This window comes from Triticum urartu, chromosome 1A, assembly GCF_056163025.1.
Source record: "Triticum urartu cultivar PI428250 chromosome 1A, HENAU_Tu73, whole genome shotgun sequence".
Classification (NCBI taxonomy): Eukaryota; Viridiplantae; Streptophyta; class Magnoliopsida; order Poales; family Poaceae; genus Triticum; species Triticum urartu.
In genome coordinates, this window is record NC_141873.1 from 299,254,289 (window position 1) to 299,274,627 (window position 20,339).

A 20,339-nucleotide genomic window follows, 5' to 3' on the forward strand; every position below is an offset into this window, starting at 1 on the left:
AACTCCTCGTGACGTCCGGGATCTCATCCGGGACTCCGAACAACATTCGGGTTACTGCATATACATATCTTCACAACCCTAGCGTCATCGAACCTTAAGTGTGTAGACCCTACGGGTTCGGGAGACAAGCAGACATGACCGAGACGACTCTCCGGTCAATAACCAACAGCGGGATCTGGATACCCATGTTGGCTCCCACATGCTCCACGATGATCTCATCGGATGAACCACGATGTCGAGGATTCAATCAACCCCGTACGCAATTCCCTTTGTCTATCGATATGTTACTTGCCCGAGATTCGATCGTCGGTATCCCAATACCTCGTTCAATCTCGTTACCGGCAAGTCACTTTACTCGTACCGTAATGCATGATCCCATGACCAGACACTTGGTCACTTTGAGCTCATTATGATGATGCATTACCGAGTGGGCCCAGTGATACCTCTCTGTCATACGGAGTGACAAATCCCAGTCTTGATCCATGTCACCCAACAGACACTTTCGGAGATACCCGTAGTCTACCTTTATAGTCACCCAGTTACGTTGTGACGTTTGGCATACCCAAAGCACTCCTACGGTATCCGGGAGTTACACGATCTCATGGTCTAAGGAAAAGATACTTTGACATTGGAAAACTCTAGCAAACGAACTATACGATCTTGTGCTATGTTTAGGATTGGGTCTTGTCCATCACATCATTCTCCTAATGATGTGATCTCGTTATCAATGACATCCAATGTCCATAGTCAAGAAACCATGACTATCTGTTGATCAACGAGCTAGTCAACTAGAGGCTTACTAGGGACATGTTGGTGTCTTTCATTCACACATGTATTACGATTTCCGGATAACACAATTATAGCATGAATAAAGACAATTATCATGAACAAGGAAATATAATAATAAAGCTTTTATTATTGCCTCTAGGGCATATTTCCAACAGTCTCCCACTTGCACTAGAGTCAATAATCTAGTTACATTGTGATGAATCGAACACCCATGGAATTCTGGTGTTGATCATGTTTTGCTCTAGGGAGAGGTTTAGTCAACGGATCTGCTACATTCAGGTCCGTGTGCACTTTACAAATCTCTATGTCTCCATCTTGAACATTTTCACGAATGGAGTTGAAGCGATGCTTGATGTGCCTTGTCTTCTTGTGAAACCTGGGCTCCTTGGCAAGAGCAATAGCTCCAGTGTTGTCACAGAAGAGCTTGATCGGCCCCGACGCATTGGGTATGACTCCTAGGTCGGTGATGAACTCCTTCACCCATATTGCTTCATGTGCTGCCTCTGAGGCTGCCATGTACTCTACTTCACATGTAGATCCCGCCACGACGCTTTGCTTGCAACTGCACCAGCTTACTGCCCCACCATTCAAAATATACACGTATCCGGTTTGTGACTTAGAGTCATCCAGATCTGTGTCGAAGCTAGCGTCAACGTAACCCTTTACGACGAGCTCTTCGTCACCTCCATAAACGAGAAACATTTCCTTAGTCCTTTTCAGGTACTTCAGGATATTCTTGACCGCTGTCCAGTGTTCCTTGCCGGGATTACTTTGGTACCTTCCTACCAAACTTACGGCAAGGTTTACATCAGGTTTGGTACACAGCATGGCATACATAATAGAACCTATGGCTGAGGCATAGGGGATGACGCTCATCTCTTCTATATCTTCTGCCGTGGTCGGACATTGAGCTGAGCTCAATTTCATACCTTGTAACACAGGCAAGAACCCCTTCTTAGACTGATCCATATTGAACTTCTTCAATATCTTATCAAGGTATGTGCTTTGTGAAAGACCTATGAGGCGTCTCGATCTATCTCTATAGATTTTGATGCCTAATATATAAGCAGCTTCTCCAAGGTCCTTCATTGAAAAACTTTTATTCAAGTAGGCCTTAATGCTGTCCAAGAGTTCTATATCATTTCCCATCAAAAGTATGTCATCTACATATAGTATGAGAAATGCTACAGAGCTCCCACTCACTTTCTTGTAAACGCAGGCTTCTCCATAAGTCTGTGTAAACCCAAACGCTTTGATCATCTCATCAAAGCGAATGTTCCAACTCCGAGATGCTTGCACCAGCCCATAAATCGAGCGTTGGAGCTTGCATACTTTGTCAGCATTCTTAGGATCGACAAAACCTTCCGGCTGCATCATATACAATTCTTCCTTAAGGAAACCATTAAGGAATGCCGTTTTGACGTCCATTTGCCATATCTCATAATCGTAGAATGCGGCAATTGCTAACATGATTCGGACAGACTTCAGCTTCGCTACCGGTGAGAAAGTCTCATCGTAGTCAACCCCTTGAACTTGTCGATAACCCTTAGCGACAAGTCGAGCTTTATAGATGGTCACATTACCATCCGCATATGTCTTCTTCTTAAAGATCCATTTATTTTCTATGGCTCGCCGTTCAACGGGCAAGTCAGTCAAAGTCCATACTTCATTTTCATACATGGATCCTATCTCGGATTTCATGGCTTCTAGCCATTTGTCGGAATCCGGGCCCGCCACCGCTTCTTCATAGTTCGAAGGTTCACCGTTGTCTAACAACATGATTTCCAAGACAGGGTTGCCGTACCACTCTGGTGCGGAACGTGTCCTTGTGGACCTTCGAATCTCAGTAGGAGCTTGATCAGAAGTATCTTGATCATTATCATTAACTTCCTCTCTAGTCGGTGCAGGCACCTCAGGAACATTTTCTTGAGTTGCACCATTTTCCGGTTCAAGAGGTAATACTTCATCAAGCTCTACTTTCCTCCCACTTACTTCTTTCGAGAGAAACTCTTTCTCTAGAAAGGACCCATTCTTGGCAACAAAGATCTTGCCTTCGGATCTGAGGTAGAATGTGTACCCAATAGTTTCTTTTGGGTATCCTATGAAGACGCATTTCTCTGACTTGGGTTCGAGCTTTTCAGGTTGAAGTTTCTTGACATAAGCATCGCATCCCCAAACTTTTAGAAACGACAGCTTAGGTTTCTTACCAAACCATAATTCATACGGTGTCGTCTCAACGGATTTCGACGGAGCCCTATTTAAAGTGAATGCGGCAGTCTCTAAAGCATAGCCCCAAAAGGATAGCGGTAAATCGGTAAGAGACATCATAGATCGCACCATATCCAATAGAGTGCGATTACGACGTTCGGACACACCGTTACGTTGAGGTGTTCCAGGCGGCGTGAGTTGTGAAACTATTCCACATTTTCTTAAGTGTGTACCAAATTCGTGACTCAAGTATTCTCCTCCATGATCTGATCGTAGAAACTTGATTTTCCTGTCACGTTGATTTTCAACCTCACTCTGAAATTCCTTGAACTTTTCAAAGGTTTCAGACTTGTGTTTCATTAAGTAGACATACCCATATCTACTTAAGTCATCAGTGAGGGTGAGAACATAACGATAGCCACCGCGAGCCTCAACACTCATTGGACCGCATACATCAGTATGTATGATTTCCAATAAGTCGGTTCCTCGCTCCATTGTTCCTGAGAACGGAGTCTTGGTCATCTTACCCATGAGGCATGGTTCGCATGTGTCAAATGATTCATAATCAAGAGACTCTAAAAGTCCATCTGCATGGAGCTTCTTCATGCGTTTGACACCTACGTGACCAAGGCGGCAGTGCCACAAGTATGTGGGACTATCATTATCAACCTTACTTCTTTTGGTACTCACATTATGAACATGTGTAGCATCACGTTCGAGATTCATAAAGAATAAACCATTCACCATAGGAGCATGACCATAAAACATATCTCTCATAAAAATGGAACAACCATTATTCTCAGATTTAAAAGAGTAGCCATCTCGAATTAAACGAGATCCCGATACAATGTTCATGCTCAAAGCTGGCACTAAATAACAATTATTAAGGTTTAAAACTAATCCCGAAGGGAGATGCAGAGGCAGCGTGCCGACGGCGATCACATTGACCTTGGAACCATTCCCGACGCGCATCGTCACCTCGTCCTTTGCCAGTTTCCGCTTATTCCGCAGCCCCTGCTTTGAGTTACAAATGTGAGCAACTGCACCGGTATCAAATACCCAGGAGCTACTACGGGCACTAGTAAGGTACACATCAATTACATGTATATCATATATACCTTTTGTTTTGTCGGCCTTCTTATCCGCTAAGTACTTAGGGCAGTTCCGCTTCCAGTGACCGCTTCCCTTGCAATAAAAGCACTCAGTCTCGGGCTTGGGTCCATTCTTTGGCTTCTTCCTGGCAGCTTGCTTGCCGGGCGCGGCAACCTCCTTGCCGTATTTCTTGAAGTTCTTTTTACCCTTGCCTTTCTTGAACTTAGTGGTTTTATTGACCATCAACACTTGATGTTCTTTCTTGACTTCTACCTCCGCTGATTTCAGCATTGAGAACAACTCAGGAATGGTCTTTTGCATCCCCTGCATGTTGAAGTTCATCACAAAGCTCTTGTAGCTTGGTGGAAGCGACTGGAGGATTCTGTCAATGACCGCATCATCCGGGAGATTAACTCCCAGCTGAGACAAGCGGTTATGCAACCCAGACATAGTGAGTATGTGCTCACTGACAGAACTATTTTCCTCCATCTTACAGCTGAAGAACTTATCGGGGACTTCATATCTCTCGATCCGGGCATGAGCTTGAAAAACCATTTTCAGCTCTTCGAACATCTCATATGCTCCATGTCTCTCAAAACGCTTTTGGAGCCCCGGCTCTAAGCTGTAAAGCATGCCGCACTGAACGAGGGAGTAGTCATCAACACGTGTCTGCCAAGCGTTCATAACGTCTTGGTTCTGTGGGACGGGAGGATCACCTAGCGGTGCTTGTAGGACATAATCTTTCTTGGCAGCTATGAGGATGATCCTCAGGTTCCGGACCCAGTCCGTATAGTTGCTGCCATCATCTTTCAGCTTAGTTTTCTCTAGGAACGCGTTGAAGTTGAGGACTACGTTGGCCATTTGATCTACAAGACATATTGCAAAGATTTTAGACTAAGTTCATGATAATTAAGTTCATCTAATCAAATTATTAATGAACTCCCACTTAGATTAGACATCCCTCTAGTCATCTAAGTATTACATGATCCGAGTTAACTAGACCGTGTCCGATCATCACGTGAGACGGACTAGTCAACGTCGGTGAACATCTTCATGTTGATCGTATCTTCTATACGACTCATGCTCGACCTTTCGGTCTTCTGTGTTCCGAGGCCATGTCTGTACATGCTAGGCTCGTCAAGTCAACCTAAGTGTTTGCATGTGTAAATCTGTCTTACACCCGTTGTATGTGAACGTCTGAATAAAACACCCGATCATCACGTGGTGTTTTGAAACAGCGAACTGTCGCAACGGTGCACAGTTAGGGGGAACACTTCTTGAAATTATTTATGAGGGATCATCTTATTTACTACCGTCGTTCTAAGTAAACAAGATGCAAAACATGATAAACATCACATGTAATCAAATAATTTACGTGACATGATATGGCCAATATCACATAGCTCCTTTGATCTCCATCTTGGGGCTCCATGATCATCTTGTCACCGGCTTGACACCATGATCTCCATCATCATGATCTCCATCATCGTGTCTCCATGAAGTTGCTCGCCAACTATTACTTCTACTACTATGGCTAACGCGTTTAGCAATAAAGTAAAGTAATTTACATGGCGTTTCTCGATGACACGCAGGTCATATAAAAGAATAAAGACAACTCCTATGGCTCCTGCCGGTTGTCATACTCATCGACATGCAAGTCGTGATTCCTATTACAATAGCATGAACATCTCATACATCACATATAGATCATTCATCATTCATCACAACTTTGGCCATATCATATCACAAACCACTTGCTGCAAAAACAAGTTAGACGTCCTCTAATTGTTGTTGCAAGTTTTACGTGGCTGAATTAGGGTTCTAGCAAGAACGTCTTCTTACCTACGTTAAAGCCACCACATGATTTGTCAACTTATATTTACCCTTCATAAGGACCCTGTTCATCGAATCCGCTCCAACTAAAGTGGGAGAGACAGACACCCGCCAGCCACCTTATGCAACTAGTGCATGTTAGTCGATGGAACCGGTCTCACGTAAGCGTACGTGTAAGGTTGGTCCGGGCTGCTTCATCCCACAATACCGCTGAAGCAAGAAAAGACTAGTAACGGCAAGAAAGTTGGCAAATCTATGCCCACAACTAATTGTGTTCTACTCGCGCAAGAAGAACTACGCATAGACCTAGCTCATGATGCCACTGTTGGGGAACGTTGCAGAAAACAAAATTTTTTCTACTCGTTTAACCAAGATCATCTAGGAGTTCATCTAGCAACGAGTCATCTAATGCATCTACATACCTTTGTAGATTGCGCACGGAAGCGTTCAAAAGAACGGTGATGATGTAGTCGTACTCGACGTGATCCAAATCACCGATGACCAGCGCCGAACGGACGGCACCTCCGCGTTCAACACACGTACGGGACGGGAGACGTCTCCTCCTTCTTGATCCAGCAAGGGGGGAGGAGAGGTTGATGAAGATCCAGCAGCACGACGGCGTGGTGGTGGATGCAGGGCGTCACAGAAGCAGGGCTTCGCCAAGACTACGAGGGAGAGACATAACGGGGAGAGAGGGAGGCGCCAGGGGCTGGTGTGAAATCCCTCCTCTCCCCCCACTATATATAGGGGTGCCAAGGGGGGGCGCCGGCCCTAGTAGATGAGATCTACTAGGGGGGCGGCGGCCAAGGGGAGGTTTCCCTCCCCCCCAAGGCACCTAGGGGTGCCTTCCACCACATGGACTCTTCCATGGTGGAAACCCTAGGCGCATGGGCCTAGTAGGGCTGGTGCCCTTGGCCCATGTAGGCCAAGGCGCACCCCTACAGCCCATGTGGCCCACCGGGACAGGTGGCCCCACCCGGTGGGCCCACAGGACCCCTCCGGTGGTCCCGGTACAATACCGATAACCCCGAAACTTGTCCCGATGCCCGAAACAGCACTTCCTATATATAATTCTTTACCTCCGGACCATTCCGGAACTCCTCGTGACGTCCGGGATCTCATCCGGGACTCCGAACAACATTTGGGTTACTGCATATACATATCTTCACAACCCTAGCGTCATCGAACCTTAAGTGTGTAGACCCTACGGGTTCGGGAGACAAGCAGACATGACCGAGACGACTCTCCGGTCAATAACCAACAGCGGGATCTGGATATCCATGTTGGCTCCCACATGCTCCACGATGATCTCATCGGATGAACCACGATGTCGAGGATTCAATCAACCCCGTACGCAATTCCCTTTGTCTATCGATATGTTACTTGCCCGAGATTCGATCGTCGGTATCCCAATACCTCGTTCAATCTCGTTACCGGCAAGTCACTTTACTCGTACCGTAATGCATGATCCCGTGACCAGACACTTGGTCACTTTGAGCTCATTATGATGATGCATTACCGAGTGGGCCCAGTGATACCTCTCCGTCATACGGAGTGACAAATCCCAGTCTTGATCCATGTCACCCAACAGACACTTTCGGAGATACCCGTAGTCTACCTTTATAGTCACCCAGTTACGTTGTGACGTTTGGCATACCCAAAGAACTCCTACGGTATCCGGGAGTTACACGATCTCATGGTCTAAGGAAAAGATACTTTGACATTGGAAAACTCTAGCAAACGAACTATACGATCTTGTGCTATGTTTAGGATTGGGTCTTGTCCATCACATCATTCTCCTAATGATGTGATCTCGTTATCAATGACATCCAATGTCCATAGTCAGGAAACCATGACTATCTGTTGATCAACGAGCTAGTCAACTAGAGGCTTACTAGGGACATGTTGGTGTCTTTCATTCACACATGTATTACGATTTCCGGATAACACAATTATAGCATGAATAAAGACAATTATCATGAACAAGGAAATATAATAATAAAGCTTTTATTATTGCCTCTAGGGCATATTTCCAACACTTTGTTGTTGCAAGTTTTACGTGGCTGCTACGGGCTTAGCAAGAACCGTTCTTACCTACGCATCAAAACCACAGCGATAGTTTGTCAAGTTGGTGTTGTTTTAACCTTCGCAAGTACCGGGCGTATCCACACTCGATTCAACTAAAGTTGGAGAAACTGACACCCTCCAGCCACCTGTGTGCAAAGCACGTCGGTAGAACCAGTCTCGCGTAAGCGTACGCGTAATGTCGGTCCGGGCCGCTTCATCCAACAATACCACCGAACCAAAGTATGACATGCTGGTAAGCAGTACGACTTATATCGCCCACAACTCACTTGTGTTCTACTCGTGCATATAACATCAACGCATAAAACCTGGCTCGGATGCCACTGTTGGGTAACGTAGTAATTTCAAAAAATTTCCTACGCACACGCAAGATCATGGTGATGCATAGCGACAAGAGGGGAGAGTGTTGTCCACATACCCTCGTAGACCGAAAGCAGAAGCATTAGCACAACGCAGTTGATGTAGTCGTACGTCTTCACGATCCAACCGATCCAAGTACCGAACGCACGGCACCTCCGAGTTCAGCACACATTTAGCTCGATGACGTCCCGCGAACTCTGATCCAGCAGAGCTTCACGAGAGAGTTCTGTCAACACGACGGCATGGTGACGGTGATGATGTTGCTACCGACGCAGGGCTTCGCCTAAGCACTGCTACGATATGACCGAGGTGGAATATGGTGGAGAGGGCACCGCACACGGCTAAGGAACGATCACGAAAATCAACTTGTGTGTCATGGGGTGCCCCCCTGCCCCCGTATATAAAGGAGGGAGGGGGGAGGTGCGGCCGGCCCCTAGGGGTGCGCCTGGAGGAATCCTACTCCCACCGGGAGTAGGACTCCCCCCTCTTGCCTAGTTGGAGAAGGAAAGGGGAAGGGGGAAAGAGGAAAGGGGGCGCCCCCCCCTTCCTTGTCCTATTCGGACTAGGGGGAGGGGCGCGCGGCCTGCCCTGGCCGGCCCTCCTCTTCTCCCTTAGGGCCCATGTAGGCCCATTAACCCCCGGGGGGTTCCGGCAACCCCCCGGTACTCCGGTAAAATCCCGATTTCACACGGAATGATTCCGATATCCAAATATAGGCTTCCAATATATCAATATTTATGTCTCGACCATTTCGAGACTCCTCGTAATGTCCGTGATCACATCCGAGACTCCGAACAACCTTCGGTACATCAAAACACAAAAACCCTAATTAAGATCGTCACCGAACTTTAAGCGTGCGGACCCTACGGGTTTGAGAACTATGTAGACATGGCCGAGACATGTCTTCGGTCAATAACCAATAACGGAACCTGGATGCTCATATTGGCTCCCACATATTCTACGAAGATCTTTATCGGTTAGACCGCATAACAACATACGGTGTTCCCTTTGTCATCGCTATGTTACTTCCCCGAGATTCGATCGTCGGTATCTCAATACCTAGTTCAATCCCGTTACCGGCAAGTCTCTTTACTCGTTCCGTAATACATCATCCCGCAACTAACTCATGCAAATCATAAAGTGACATGATATGGCCAATATCATCTTGCGCCTTTGATCTCCATCTTCGAGGCGCAGCATGAACACCATCATCACCGGCATGACACCATGATCTCCATGATCATGATCTCCATCATCGTGTCTTCATGAAGTTGCCTCGCCAACTATTACTTCTACTACTATGGCTAACGGTTAGCAATAAAGTAAAGTAATTACATGGCGTTTGCATTGACACGCAGGTCATAAATAAATTAAGACAACTCCTATGGCTCCTGCCGGTTGTCATACTCATCGACATGCAAGTCGTGATTCCTATTACAAGAACATGATCAATCTCATACATCACATATGTCATTCATCACATCCTTTTGGCCATATCACATCACATAGCATACCCTGCAAAAACAAGTTAGACGTCCTCTAATTGTTGTTGCATGTTTTACGTGGCTGCTATGGGTTTCTAGCAAGAACGTTTCTTACCTACGCCAAAACCACAACGTGATATGCCAATTTCTATTTACCCTTCATAAGGACCCTTTTCATCGAATCCGATCCGACTAAAGTGGGAGAGACAGACACCCGCTAGCCACCTTATACAACTAGTGCATGTCAGTTGGTGGAACCTGTCTCACGTAAGAGTACGTGTAAGGTCGGTCCGGGCCGCTTCATCCCACGATGCCGTCGAATCAAGATAAGACTAGTAACGGCAAGTAAATTGACAAAATTGACGCCCACAACAACTTGTGTTCTACTCGTGCATAGAAACTACGCATAGACCTAGCTCATGATGCCACTGTTGGGGATCGTAGCAGAAATTTAAAATTTTCTACGCATCACCAAGATCAATCTATGGAGTAATCTAGCAACGAGGGGAAGGGGAGTGCATCTACATACCCTTGTAGATCGCTAAGCGGAAGCGTTACAAGAACGCGGTTGGTGGAGTCGTACACGCAGCGATTCAGATCGCGGTCGATTCCGATCTAAGCGTCGAACAACGGCGCCTCCGCGTTCAACACACGTACAGCCCAGTGACGTCTCCCGCGCCTTGATCCAGCAAGGAGAGAGGGAGAGGTTGGGGAAGACTCCGTCCAACAGCAGCACGACGACGTGGTGATGGTGGAGGACCGTGGCACGCCAGTAGGGCTTCGCCAAGCACTGCAAGAGACGAGGAGGGAGAGGGGTAGGGCTGCGCCAAGAGGGGGAGAGAGACTCGTGTGTTGTGCAGCCCCAAATCCTCCACTGTATGTAGGGGCAAGGGCAAGGGGAGGCGCCCTAGGGTTTTCCCCTAGGGGGGGCGGCCAGGGCATATGGGATCTCCCCCTTGGGTGACTTGGCCCCCAAGCCAGGAGGTGGGAACCCTAGATGGGGCGCCCCAAACCCCCTGGTCACATGGGAATAGGTGAGGGGGCGCACATCCCCTTAGTGCGCTGGTTTGCCCCCTTCCGTTGGCCCATGAAGCCCCCCAACACTTGCCGGGGCTCCCGAAACACCTTTCGGCCATGCTGGTCATCACCTAGTACCTCCGGAACACTTCCGAACTCCAAAACCCTTCGTCCAATATATCAATCTTCACCTCCGGACCATTCCGGAACTCCTCGTGATGTCCGGGATCTCATCCGGGACTCCGAACAACATTCGGTAACCATGTACATACTTTCTCTATAACCCTAGCGTCATCGAACCTTAAGTGTGTACACCCTACGGGCTCGGGAATCATGCAGACATGACCGAGACATCTCTCTGGTCAATAACCAACAGCGGGATCTGGATACCCATGTTGGCTCCCACATGTTCCACGATGATCTCATCGGATGAACCACGATGTCAAGGATTCAGTCAATCCCGTATACAATTCCCTTTGTCTACCGGTATAGTACTTGCCCGAGATTCGATCGTTGGTATCCCGATACCTTGTTCAATCTCGTTACCGGCAAGTCTCTTTACTCGTTCTGTAACACATCATCCCGTGATCAACTCCTTGGTCACATTATGCACATCATGATGATGTCCTACCGAGTGGGCCCAGAGATACCTCTCCGTTTATACGGAGTGATAAATCCCAGTCTTGATTCATGCCAACCCAACAGACACTTTCGGAGATACCCGTAGTGCACCTTTATAGCCACCCAGTTACGTTGTGACGTTTGGTACACCCAAAGCATTCTTACGGTATCCAAGAGTTGCACAATCTCATGGTCTAAGGAAAAAAATACTTGACATTAGAAAAGCTTTAGCAGACGAACTATACGATCTTGTGCTAGGCTTAGAATTGGGTCTTGTCCATCACATCATTCTCCTAATGATGTGATCCCGTTATCAATGACATCCAATGTCCATGGTCAGGAAACCATGACCATCTATTGATCAACGAGCTAGTCAACTAGAGGCTTACTAGGGACATGTTGTGGTCTATGTATTCACACATGTATTACGGTTTCCGGTTAATACAATTATAGCATGAACAATAGACAATTATCATGAACAAGGAAATACAATAATAACCATTTTATTATTGCCTCTAGGGCATATTTCCAACAGTTACTTCTTGGAGAGTGGTGTCTCCTAGATTGGCTAGGTGTCACTTGGGAGCCTCCGACAAGATTGTGGAGTTGAGCCAAGGAGTTTGTAAGGGCAAGGAGATCGCCTACTTCGTGAAGATCTACCGCTAGTGAGGCAAGTCCTTCGTGGGTGATGGCCATGGTGGGATAGACAAGGTTGCTTCTTCGTGGACCCTTTGTGGGTGGAGCCCTCCGTGGACTCGCGCAACCATTACCCTTTGTGGGTTGAAGTCTCCATCAACATGGATGTACGATAGCACCACCTATCGGAACCACGACAAAAACATCCGTGTCTCCAATTGCGTTTGAATCCTCCAAACCCTTCCCTTTACATTCTTGCAAGTTGCATGCTTTACTTTCCGCTGCTCATATACTCTTTGCATGCTTGCTTGAATTGTGTTAAGATTGCTTGACTTGTCCAAAGTTGCTAAAATCTGCCAAGAACTAAAATTAGGAAAATGCTAGATTTTTATTTGGTCAAGTAGTCTAATCACCCCCCCCCCCTCTAGACATACTTTCGATCCTACAGATGACAAGGGTCGCGGGGACGGCGCCGCGAGCAAGGGCAAGGAAGACGGCCGCGAAGGCGGAGCCGCGCCCGAGGACGTCGACGAGGGGCGCGGGGAGGGGACCGGCGATGGGGACGGTGAGGCCTGCCCGGAGGACACGGCGAGGCCGGAACCGTTGAAGCTGGGCACCGGGAAGGGTGGCGCGGCGCGCGGTCGCTTGGCCGGGGGGAGGGAGGCACGGGGCACGGTGCAAGCCCGTGCCTTGTGACCGAAGAACCCGCACCGCCGGCAACGGATGTCCTTGCGACATTCCACGAGCGGATGGCCAGGGAAGAGGCAGCGGGGGCACCAGCCACCGACCAGGGAGTGGGGGCGGCACGGACGGGGGCGAGGCTGCCGCGGACGCTTTCGGCGGTGGTCCCGGGCCGCCTGCCATGGCTCCTCCAACAGCGGGGCGACGCGGTGAACCTTCGACCGCGGTCCGGGCCGGCGAGGCGGAGGGCTGGCCTGGAGGTCGCCGGCAAAGGGGGCTGGGGAGGCAAGGAGGGCGTCGCGGTAGGAGGATGCCACGGAGCTAGATCCAGTGGAGGAGGGTCTTGAGGCAAGCCAGCGCGGCACCGGGTGCTGGCCGCCAGGGGGAGGGGAGATGTCCATCGAGGGCCGGGGAGGCGGCCGGTGAGAGGCAGTGGGTGGCCGCGGGGGCTGGAGTGGCCACCGGCGCGGCTATAAAGGAGTAATGACATAGGAATTCAATGGTAGATTCTCGAGCAACCATCTCTCCGGTATGTATAAGATCGACCGATCGCACGCGTGCATCGGAGATTGGAGGAGTATGAGACCTCCAATCAGCGATGATCCGGTGTGTGACGACATTCACGACAATGATGGTGAAGGCGGTGGTGAATACGCAAGAGGTTGCGACTACACCGTGGACTAGGTTTGGCATTAGAGAGCTGCCACATCAAACCATTCATAATTTCAGGTTGCTAAATTAAAGTCCTAATCAGCTCAGTGAAATTATAACGTGGAAAAAAAACCTGAATAAAACAGAGTCGCACACACAATATATAAAATCCATTACAGAATTCAAGTAGTACGTAGCAAATTTAGTTGTCAGCGTGTCACTAGGGTGCTGCATTACAGTTATTATACATATACTGGTATTAAAAAGACACAATTTCAAAGTTGCAGATACCACTGGAGTCTGGATAATAGTATCGTCAAGTCATGAAGGAAAAATATTAAAATAAAAAACCTGGTGAAACTGTCATGTGGGAATGTGGCATGGACAATGTCAGGTTGCTCGGTTGCCCTTGGCACTGGAGCGTGAGGCCCGCTGGAGATGCGGCTTGCCGGAGTAGTGCTCCTTGACGTTGAGCTTGGTTAACAGGGTCACGGAGCAGACGTCGCACCACACGTTCATCTCCCCGGCGGCGCAGCCCACCTTGTTCCGATGCTTCCTCCCCTTCTCGTGCTGCTTGAGGTGAACCGCCGTCATGCACCGCACGTCGCACACGCCGCACACCACGGAGGGCTTCTTGAACGCGGACGCCGGCTTGGCCGCCGCCCTCGGCTGAAGTCGGGGCCTGCTGCTGGACGGGGCGTGTTGAGCGGCAGGTGTGGGAGCGTGCTGCCGCGCGCTCGGCGACGGCGCCGGCTGGTACTGCATCCCCGGTGGTTGCGCTTGGGTCGGTGCCGGCTGGTACTGCATCTGCGGGGCTTGCGCTTGCGCAGGCTCCGGCTGCTGGTATTGCATCTGCGGTGATTGCGCTTGCGTCGGCGCCGGCGGGTACTGCATCTGCCGCGGCTGCGCCTGGTATTGCTGTTGCAGTGACTGCCCTTGCGCCGCCTGCTGCCGCCTAGGCTGTGGTGGCGGGTATTGCTTCTGCGGTGGCTGTGCCTGCGGCGCCGCCGCCTGGTACTGCTGCGTCTGCGGTGGCCGCGCCTGATACTGCCTCTGCGCCTGCTGCGCCTGCGCCGGCGGCGCCTGATACTGCCTCTGTGCTTGCTGCGCCGGCGCCTGATACTGTCTCTGTTGTGGCTGCACCTGGTGCTGCCTGTGCGGTGGCTGCGGCCCAGACTGGTGTCTCTTCTGTGGCGGCTGGCACACGCCGGGGAAGCCTGGAGGCGGTCCGGTAGCCAGCCTCTTGTTCCACTGGCATTGTGCAGGTGCAGGTGGAGGTGGCCGCGGCGGCTGCACCTGAATGAAGAGGAAACAAAATATCTGAGGCGAACAATAATAGAGATCTTGACAGAACAAATTGCAGAGCAGATTGCAGAGACATTTTTCTCTAAATTAACTACTCACAGATAATGAAACATACAAACTGATGCAGATGATTCATTAGTAGTACGAGCTTATGGATTAATTGAATCTGGAAAACATGATAGGTTGAGTTTCTCCACCCATTTAGTTGATTTCACTTCTGTCCCAGCCAGAGATGTGATATATGGTTATACAGTTCCTCTACAGCTTACCCGATGTATTTGGCATCAACATTTGTGACTAAAATCTGATGCGATGACATTCATTGTGGGTGTAAATTACAGTTTTGCTAAAACACATCTAGATAAATAAGCAATTAAAAACCATACTTTCAATAATGGATAAAATCCCAAACTGCATTCGCAAAAAAAAATCTCCCAAACTGAAACAAAGGATCGTTTCGAAACAGGTTTTCAAAGATAAAGCAACGATCAAGGTCCAAACATTACCTATGCACAAGTCTGAAAAATAAGCGAAAAAACAAATAAAATGTAAGCAAAAAGAATCCTCTCGACATCCTTACAGTTGTACCTTCTAGCTACGGAAGAGGCACGAATACCGTACTAACTAGCACTGTGATGTGAAGCTAATCCATAGTTTTCATACCATATACGAGATGTCGTAAACACACATGAAAACTAACTGCTCACGCGAGGAGGAAACGAATCAAATTTAAAACTTAGGAGTTATACCATGTTAAGAGGAATACAATCGAGATGCAAATCCATGTCGCTGTGCAGCAACATGTTGAAAAAGATATAGCACTATATTTTAAATTTTAAATAAAACAATATCGCACTGCTAACCTGTGGGGGAGGAGCGGGGTTCCTGAAGATGGCCATGCAGTCCTGTTGGCCGCCGCGCACCTGGCCTGCCGTACCAAAGTTGGCAATGGCAACCCCCTCCTGGTCTTCCTCTTCCACCTTGATGGCCGCATAGATCGGCATTGCGGGATCGGAGTATTTCATGGACTCAAAGCGGATGCGGAGTGGTTGTTTTTCAGGATGTGAAGCAGTGAGAGCGTGAACACAGACAATGTGGTTAATTAGTGGGAGCTATATGACTTTGAAGATGAGAGGGAGGAGAGGGGATATAATGATTCCTAGCGTTGGTTCACATCACACATTATGTGTGTTTGGCTAAAAGATATTTTTGCTGCTGTCTCCCACATGATGCCGTTTCTAATTAGAGGGGTGGGGGGTGGGGGGAGATCTAGAGAAACTATCTTTTAGTATGTCTATTTATTAGAAACAACATGTAAAACTGACTTCTATTAGAGGGGGAAAAAATAGTAGCATACTAGTATATCTATTTATTGTAAAACTGACTCCTAATGCGACGGTTCATGTTAAGACATGTCACCTTAAAAAGAACAGTACTCATGATATTTGCTTAAAAGGCACCTCCAAAATACATGTCCCCAAGTGAAAATATGTCTATTTGTGAAAATACTCGCACCTTAGTGAAAAAGATGTCTGTTATGGATAGTCAAAAGATGTCTCTTCATAGAAATACACGTCCCGTAATGAAAAGAGGTCCGTCCCTTGGTGAAAAATGTCTCTTCATGAAAATATGTACTCCCTTCATTTTTATTTACTACACGTATTAGCTGTGACCTAAGTCAAACGTAATGAGGTTTGACCAAGTTTATAAAAAAATAGTAGTACAAACTATCAAAATAATAAATATATATGAAGCGATTTTATTATTATTAAATGTTCATTCTAATGGTATTGATTTGGTATTGTGAATGCTCGTAATTTTCTAAATAAAGTTCATACAACATTACAAAGTGTGACTTGAAACAGAGTTATACAAATGAAGATAGTATTAGAAAGAATGTAAAGAAGTATAATAACTGTTAGATTAATATGTCATCAGTTTATAACTCCGCAAAAGTGCGGCCATTAAAATTGCCTTAATTGTGGCAAAAAAATTGATGTACAAAAAATTGACATTTTAGTTTGCACTTGAACTTCGCAAGTCCATACTTAAAAAAATGTGAACTTGTACATGCATATTTTAAAATAAATTTACTAAAACCCTTTAATGATACCCGCAGCAAAGCACAGGGTTTACACTAGTATGCTACTATTTTTTTAAAAAAGTTTAAGCTTAGCCACCGCGTATCTATTGCTGGAATTTTAATCTATTTTGGATCAGCCCAACAATCAGTTTCAGAATTCCTAATTAATTCTAAAGGCCCACTCATCTCATTCGTGCATTGCTAGTTTGGTAGGAGTTGGACCTCCTTATAAAGAAGGTTGTTTCCCACATATATGAGCATGAGAACAAGAGGGACATTCACGCGTGCTCCTCCGCCGCCCGCTTTGCCACGCCTCGTCACGGCGTGCCGCGGGTTGCGGGGAATGAGCCGAAACCCCACCTCTTTGAGACACCGGTACAAATGCTATTTGCCTTCACTCTGCTAGATTGCACGACTTGTTTCATCTCTACTATAATAATCATATTTTATTTACTGTTTCTGTTAATAAAATCATACGGTAAATTGCTCACATTTCCAACATCTACTTGTATGTAACAATTAAAGCTAGGGTTTCTCCTTCGCCACCATCTCCTCTGTCGGCTACGTCGGTGTGGGTATGCGGGCATGACCCGTCTACCAATCGGGCCCGTCATTTCCCCCTCTCCGGGTCGTGCAATATAGTCTCCAAGCCTCGCCCTTGTTTCGATGATGCTTACTCGTATCATCGGGAGACATAGTGTCTTCAAATCTGCTTCTTCGGGTCTGGATTTTTTTAGTACATTTGTTTTGATCAAATTGTCTTGCGGAGTGAACAATGTGGTTGTACATCTTGGTCCCTTGGCTTCAGTTCCGAACCACGAAGGTTTGCCAGTCTGGCCTAATCGGAGAGCGTGTGTTCTCCGACTCCATTTGGCCGGAACTGGGGCATTCTACAAGCCCTCTCTACCGTTTTGTTCTTTGGGGCGACGATTTGCTACGCACATCAAGGTTGACAACATCTTTTGATCTACATCGACGACTTTTCGGTTGTTGCTTTTTATAAGCTCCTATGTTTAAACATGTTTGCTCGATTGAGACGAAGGTCCAAAGGAGCCTCAGGAAGAAGAAGACTTGGGCAACCAAGAAGATTTGGATGTATTTTTTAATTTATGTAAGGATTGTGATATTTTTTAAGGGTTTGTGCTAATTAATTTATGGCCTTTGGCCTTTTACAGAAAAAATACGCTTATACTCCCTCCGTTCCAAAAAAAAGTGACTCAGCTTTAGTACAAAGTCGGGTCATTTATTTTGGGACTGAGGAAGTAGTATATAACAATTACAATAACATAAAAGCTGCTCAGCTTAAGTGGGCCGACATATCAAAAGCCTATTACTTCCCGCGGTCTAGTCAGGCCTCCTAACACGAGTCCTAAATTGGGCCATGGGACCGCGGGCGCGGCATACCCAAATCGCAGTTTCCGGAAGTTTCCATGGTGTTCTAGGCTGTTAGGTCGAAACTCTCCCCCTCTTTCCGTCTCCCAGAAAGTTCGATCGAATCTCACCGTGTTGCGTTCCACGCACATTCCACCTCTGCTGCCTGCTCGCTACCCGTTCTGAGGGTTCGAAATCCCCAAATCTTCTCGCGGATCAGCGGGGGCCGTCGGCGACGAGCGCGAGGAGGACATGTCCTACCTGCTGCCACACCTGCACTCGGGATGGGCGGTGGACCAAGCCATCCTCGCCGAGGAGGAGAGGCTGGTCATCATCCGCTTCGGCCACGATTGGGACGAGACATGCATGCAGGTACGGGCCATCGATCCCCTGACGAACCCTACCTTTCAGTAATCGATTGCGTCTGGACTTACGCCGGGTGAATTGTTTAGAGTCGAGTCGATATTGGATTTGGTCGTAGCCTTGTAGGGGTCATGGATTCGTGAAATTTCGCTGATTGGGTTTACGGATACTGATAGATTAGGTAGGGTTTAGGGATCAGAATCACCCAAGATCCGAGTCTCTTGCTGATACTTACAAGAACTGTGGCTTCCTAGGCACTCTCCAACTGTCCATCCTAGTGAACGTGCCATCAGCATTTTCCTCGTCAAAGCCTCAAAAAACACATGGACGTTGTGTCTGGACTTACGCTGGATCAATTGTTTGGAGTCGATATTGGATTTGGTTGTCGGGGTCATGGATTCATGAAATTTGAACGGTTGGGTTTACGGATACTGATAGTTTAGACAAGGTTTAGGGATTAGAATATAAGAACTGTGGTTCCCTAGGTACTGTCCGAGTGTCCATGCTAGTGAATGGGCCTGCAGCTCATAGCCTCTTTAGTCTCTACAGCAAGAGCAGAAGTGCATGGGATGTGGTGCACAAGTTTTCTAAACAAAACTGAAAACAAAAGCACTATGACCTGTCCTATACCTGAGTAACCTGACAGCACAACCCTGACAAAGTTGAGCTGTGGAGGTCCATGAGCAACTTGTTTTGATGTTTCATGCAAAAAATAAAATAACCATTGTCTGTTATTGATTGCAGTTTCTGCTAATCCACCTTATTGAATCCATTCTGACTCGCTGCTTGTTCATGTCCAGATGGATGAAGTGCTATCAGGTGTGGCTGAGACCATAAAGAACTTTGCAGTGATCTACCTTGTTGACATCACCGAGGTTCCTGATTTCAACACCATGTACGAGTTGTATGACCCGTCCACGGTGATGTTCTTCTTCCGGAACAAGCACATCATGATTGATCTTGGGACAGGAAACAACAACAAGATCAACTGGGCCATGAAAGACAAGCAAGAGTTCGTCGACATTGTGGAGACTGTGTACAGGGGAGCCCGGAAGGGCCGTGGTCTGGTGATTGCTCCAAAGGATTACTCCACCAAGTACCGTTACTAAGCCACTTGTGTCTGGCTGCTCATGTGCTATTTCTAGCGTATTCTGTCTGGTAAAATGTCTGATCACCGGTTAGGCCGGTGACCATTGATGCGAACTGTGAAGTATGCCAGCTTATCCAGTGTTGTATCTTGGCATCTCATAAGCATCTGTAAAATCCTTGATGATTGTTCGAAATGCTCGACACAGAATATGTTGGCATGGGTATGACCAATAAAACTAGTACTCCTTTATTTTGTGTTGCTGAATCCTATTTTGTGTTTTGATTCTTCCTTTCTTTTTGGGTTCCGATGATTGCCACACGTGTGGTGTATCGGATAGTTGTGCCACACGTCTCGTGTGGCATGGACAGCAACCAGCCCACACACCTATGTGTGGGCAAAACAACTAATGTCCATATACATCTTTTTTTCCCTCCTGAACCCTCTCACATGCGTGCGTGTGGGCGAAGTTGATAACGTTCACATGCCCGTATGTCAGGCCTCGTACCTTTCTGGTCCCGCACGCGACGCGTGACGCCCACCGCGCGCCCGTAGTTGACATGGTCCAGACCCTCGTCCATGTTCGGTTATCTGCAGTTGCCATGTCGCTGAACTACGGTTGCCATGTCGGACAACTGCAGTTGTCATGGTTGCTCAACTGCAGTTGCCATGT

The 20,339-nt window shown here is 47.5% G+C and overlaps 2 protein-coding genes across 2 annotated transcripts; one reads left to right on the forward strand and one right to left on the reverse strand.

The window, feature by feature from the left end:
• Window positions 1-13,621: 13,621 nt before the first annotated feature.
• Window positions 13,622-15,933, reverse strand: LOC125532702 (uncharacterized). The gene is made up of 2 exons (XM_048696658.2): window positions 15,626-15,933; window positions 13,622-14,753 (listed from the first exon to the last, which is right to left on the reverse strand). The coding sequence occupies exons 1-2, from the start codon at window positions 15,785-15,787 to the stop codon at window positions 13,848-13,850; spliced, it is 1,068 nt and encodes a 355-aa protein (XP_048552615.1). The 5' UTR covers window positions 15,788-15,933; the 3' UTR covers window positions 13,622-13,847.
• Window positions 15,934-18,251: 2,318 nt separating this feature from the next.
• LOC125508809 (thioredoxin-like protein YLS8) lies at window positions 18,252-19,918 on the forward strand. The gene is made up of 2 exons (XM_048673604.2): window positions 18,252-18,588; window positions 19,380-19,918. Exons 1-2 carry the CDS (start codon window positions 18,469-18,471, stop codon window positions 19,686-19,688), a joined length of 429 nt encoding a protein of 142 aa, XP_048529561.1. The 5' UTR covers window positions 18,252-18,468; the 3' UTR covers window positions 19,689-19,918.
• Window positions 19,919-20,339: the final 421 nt, after the last annotated feature.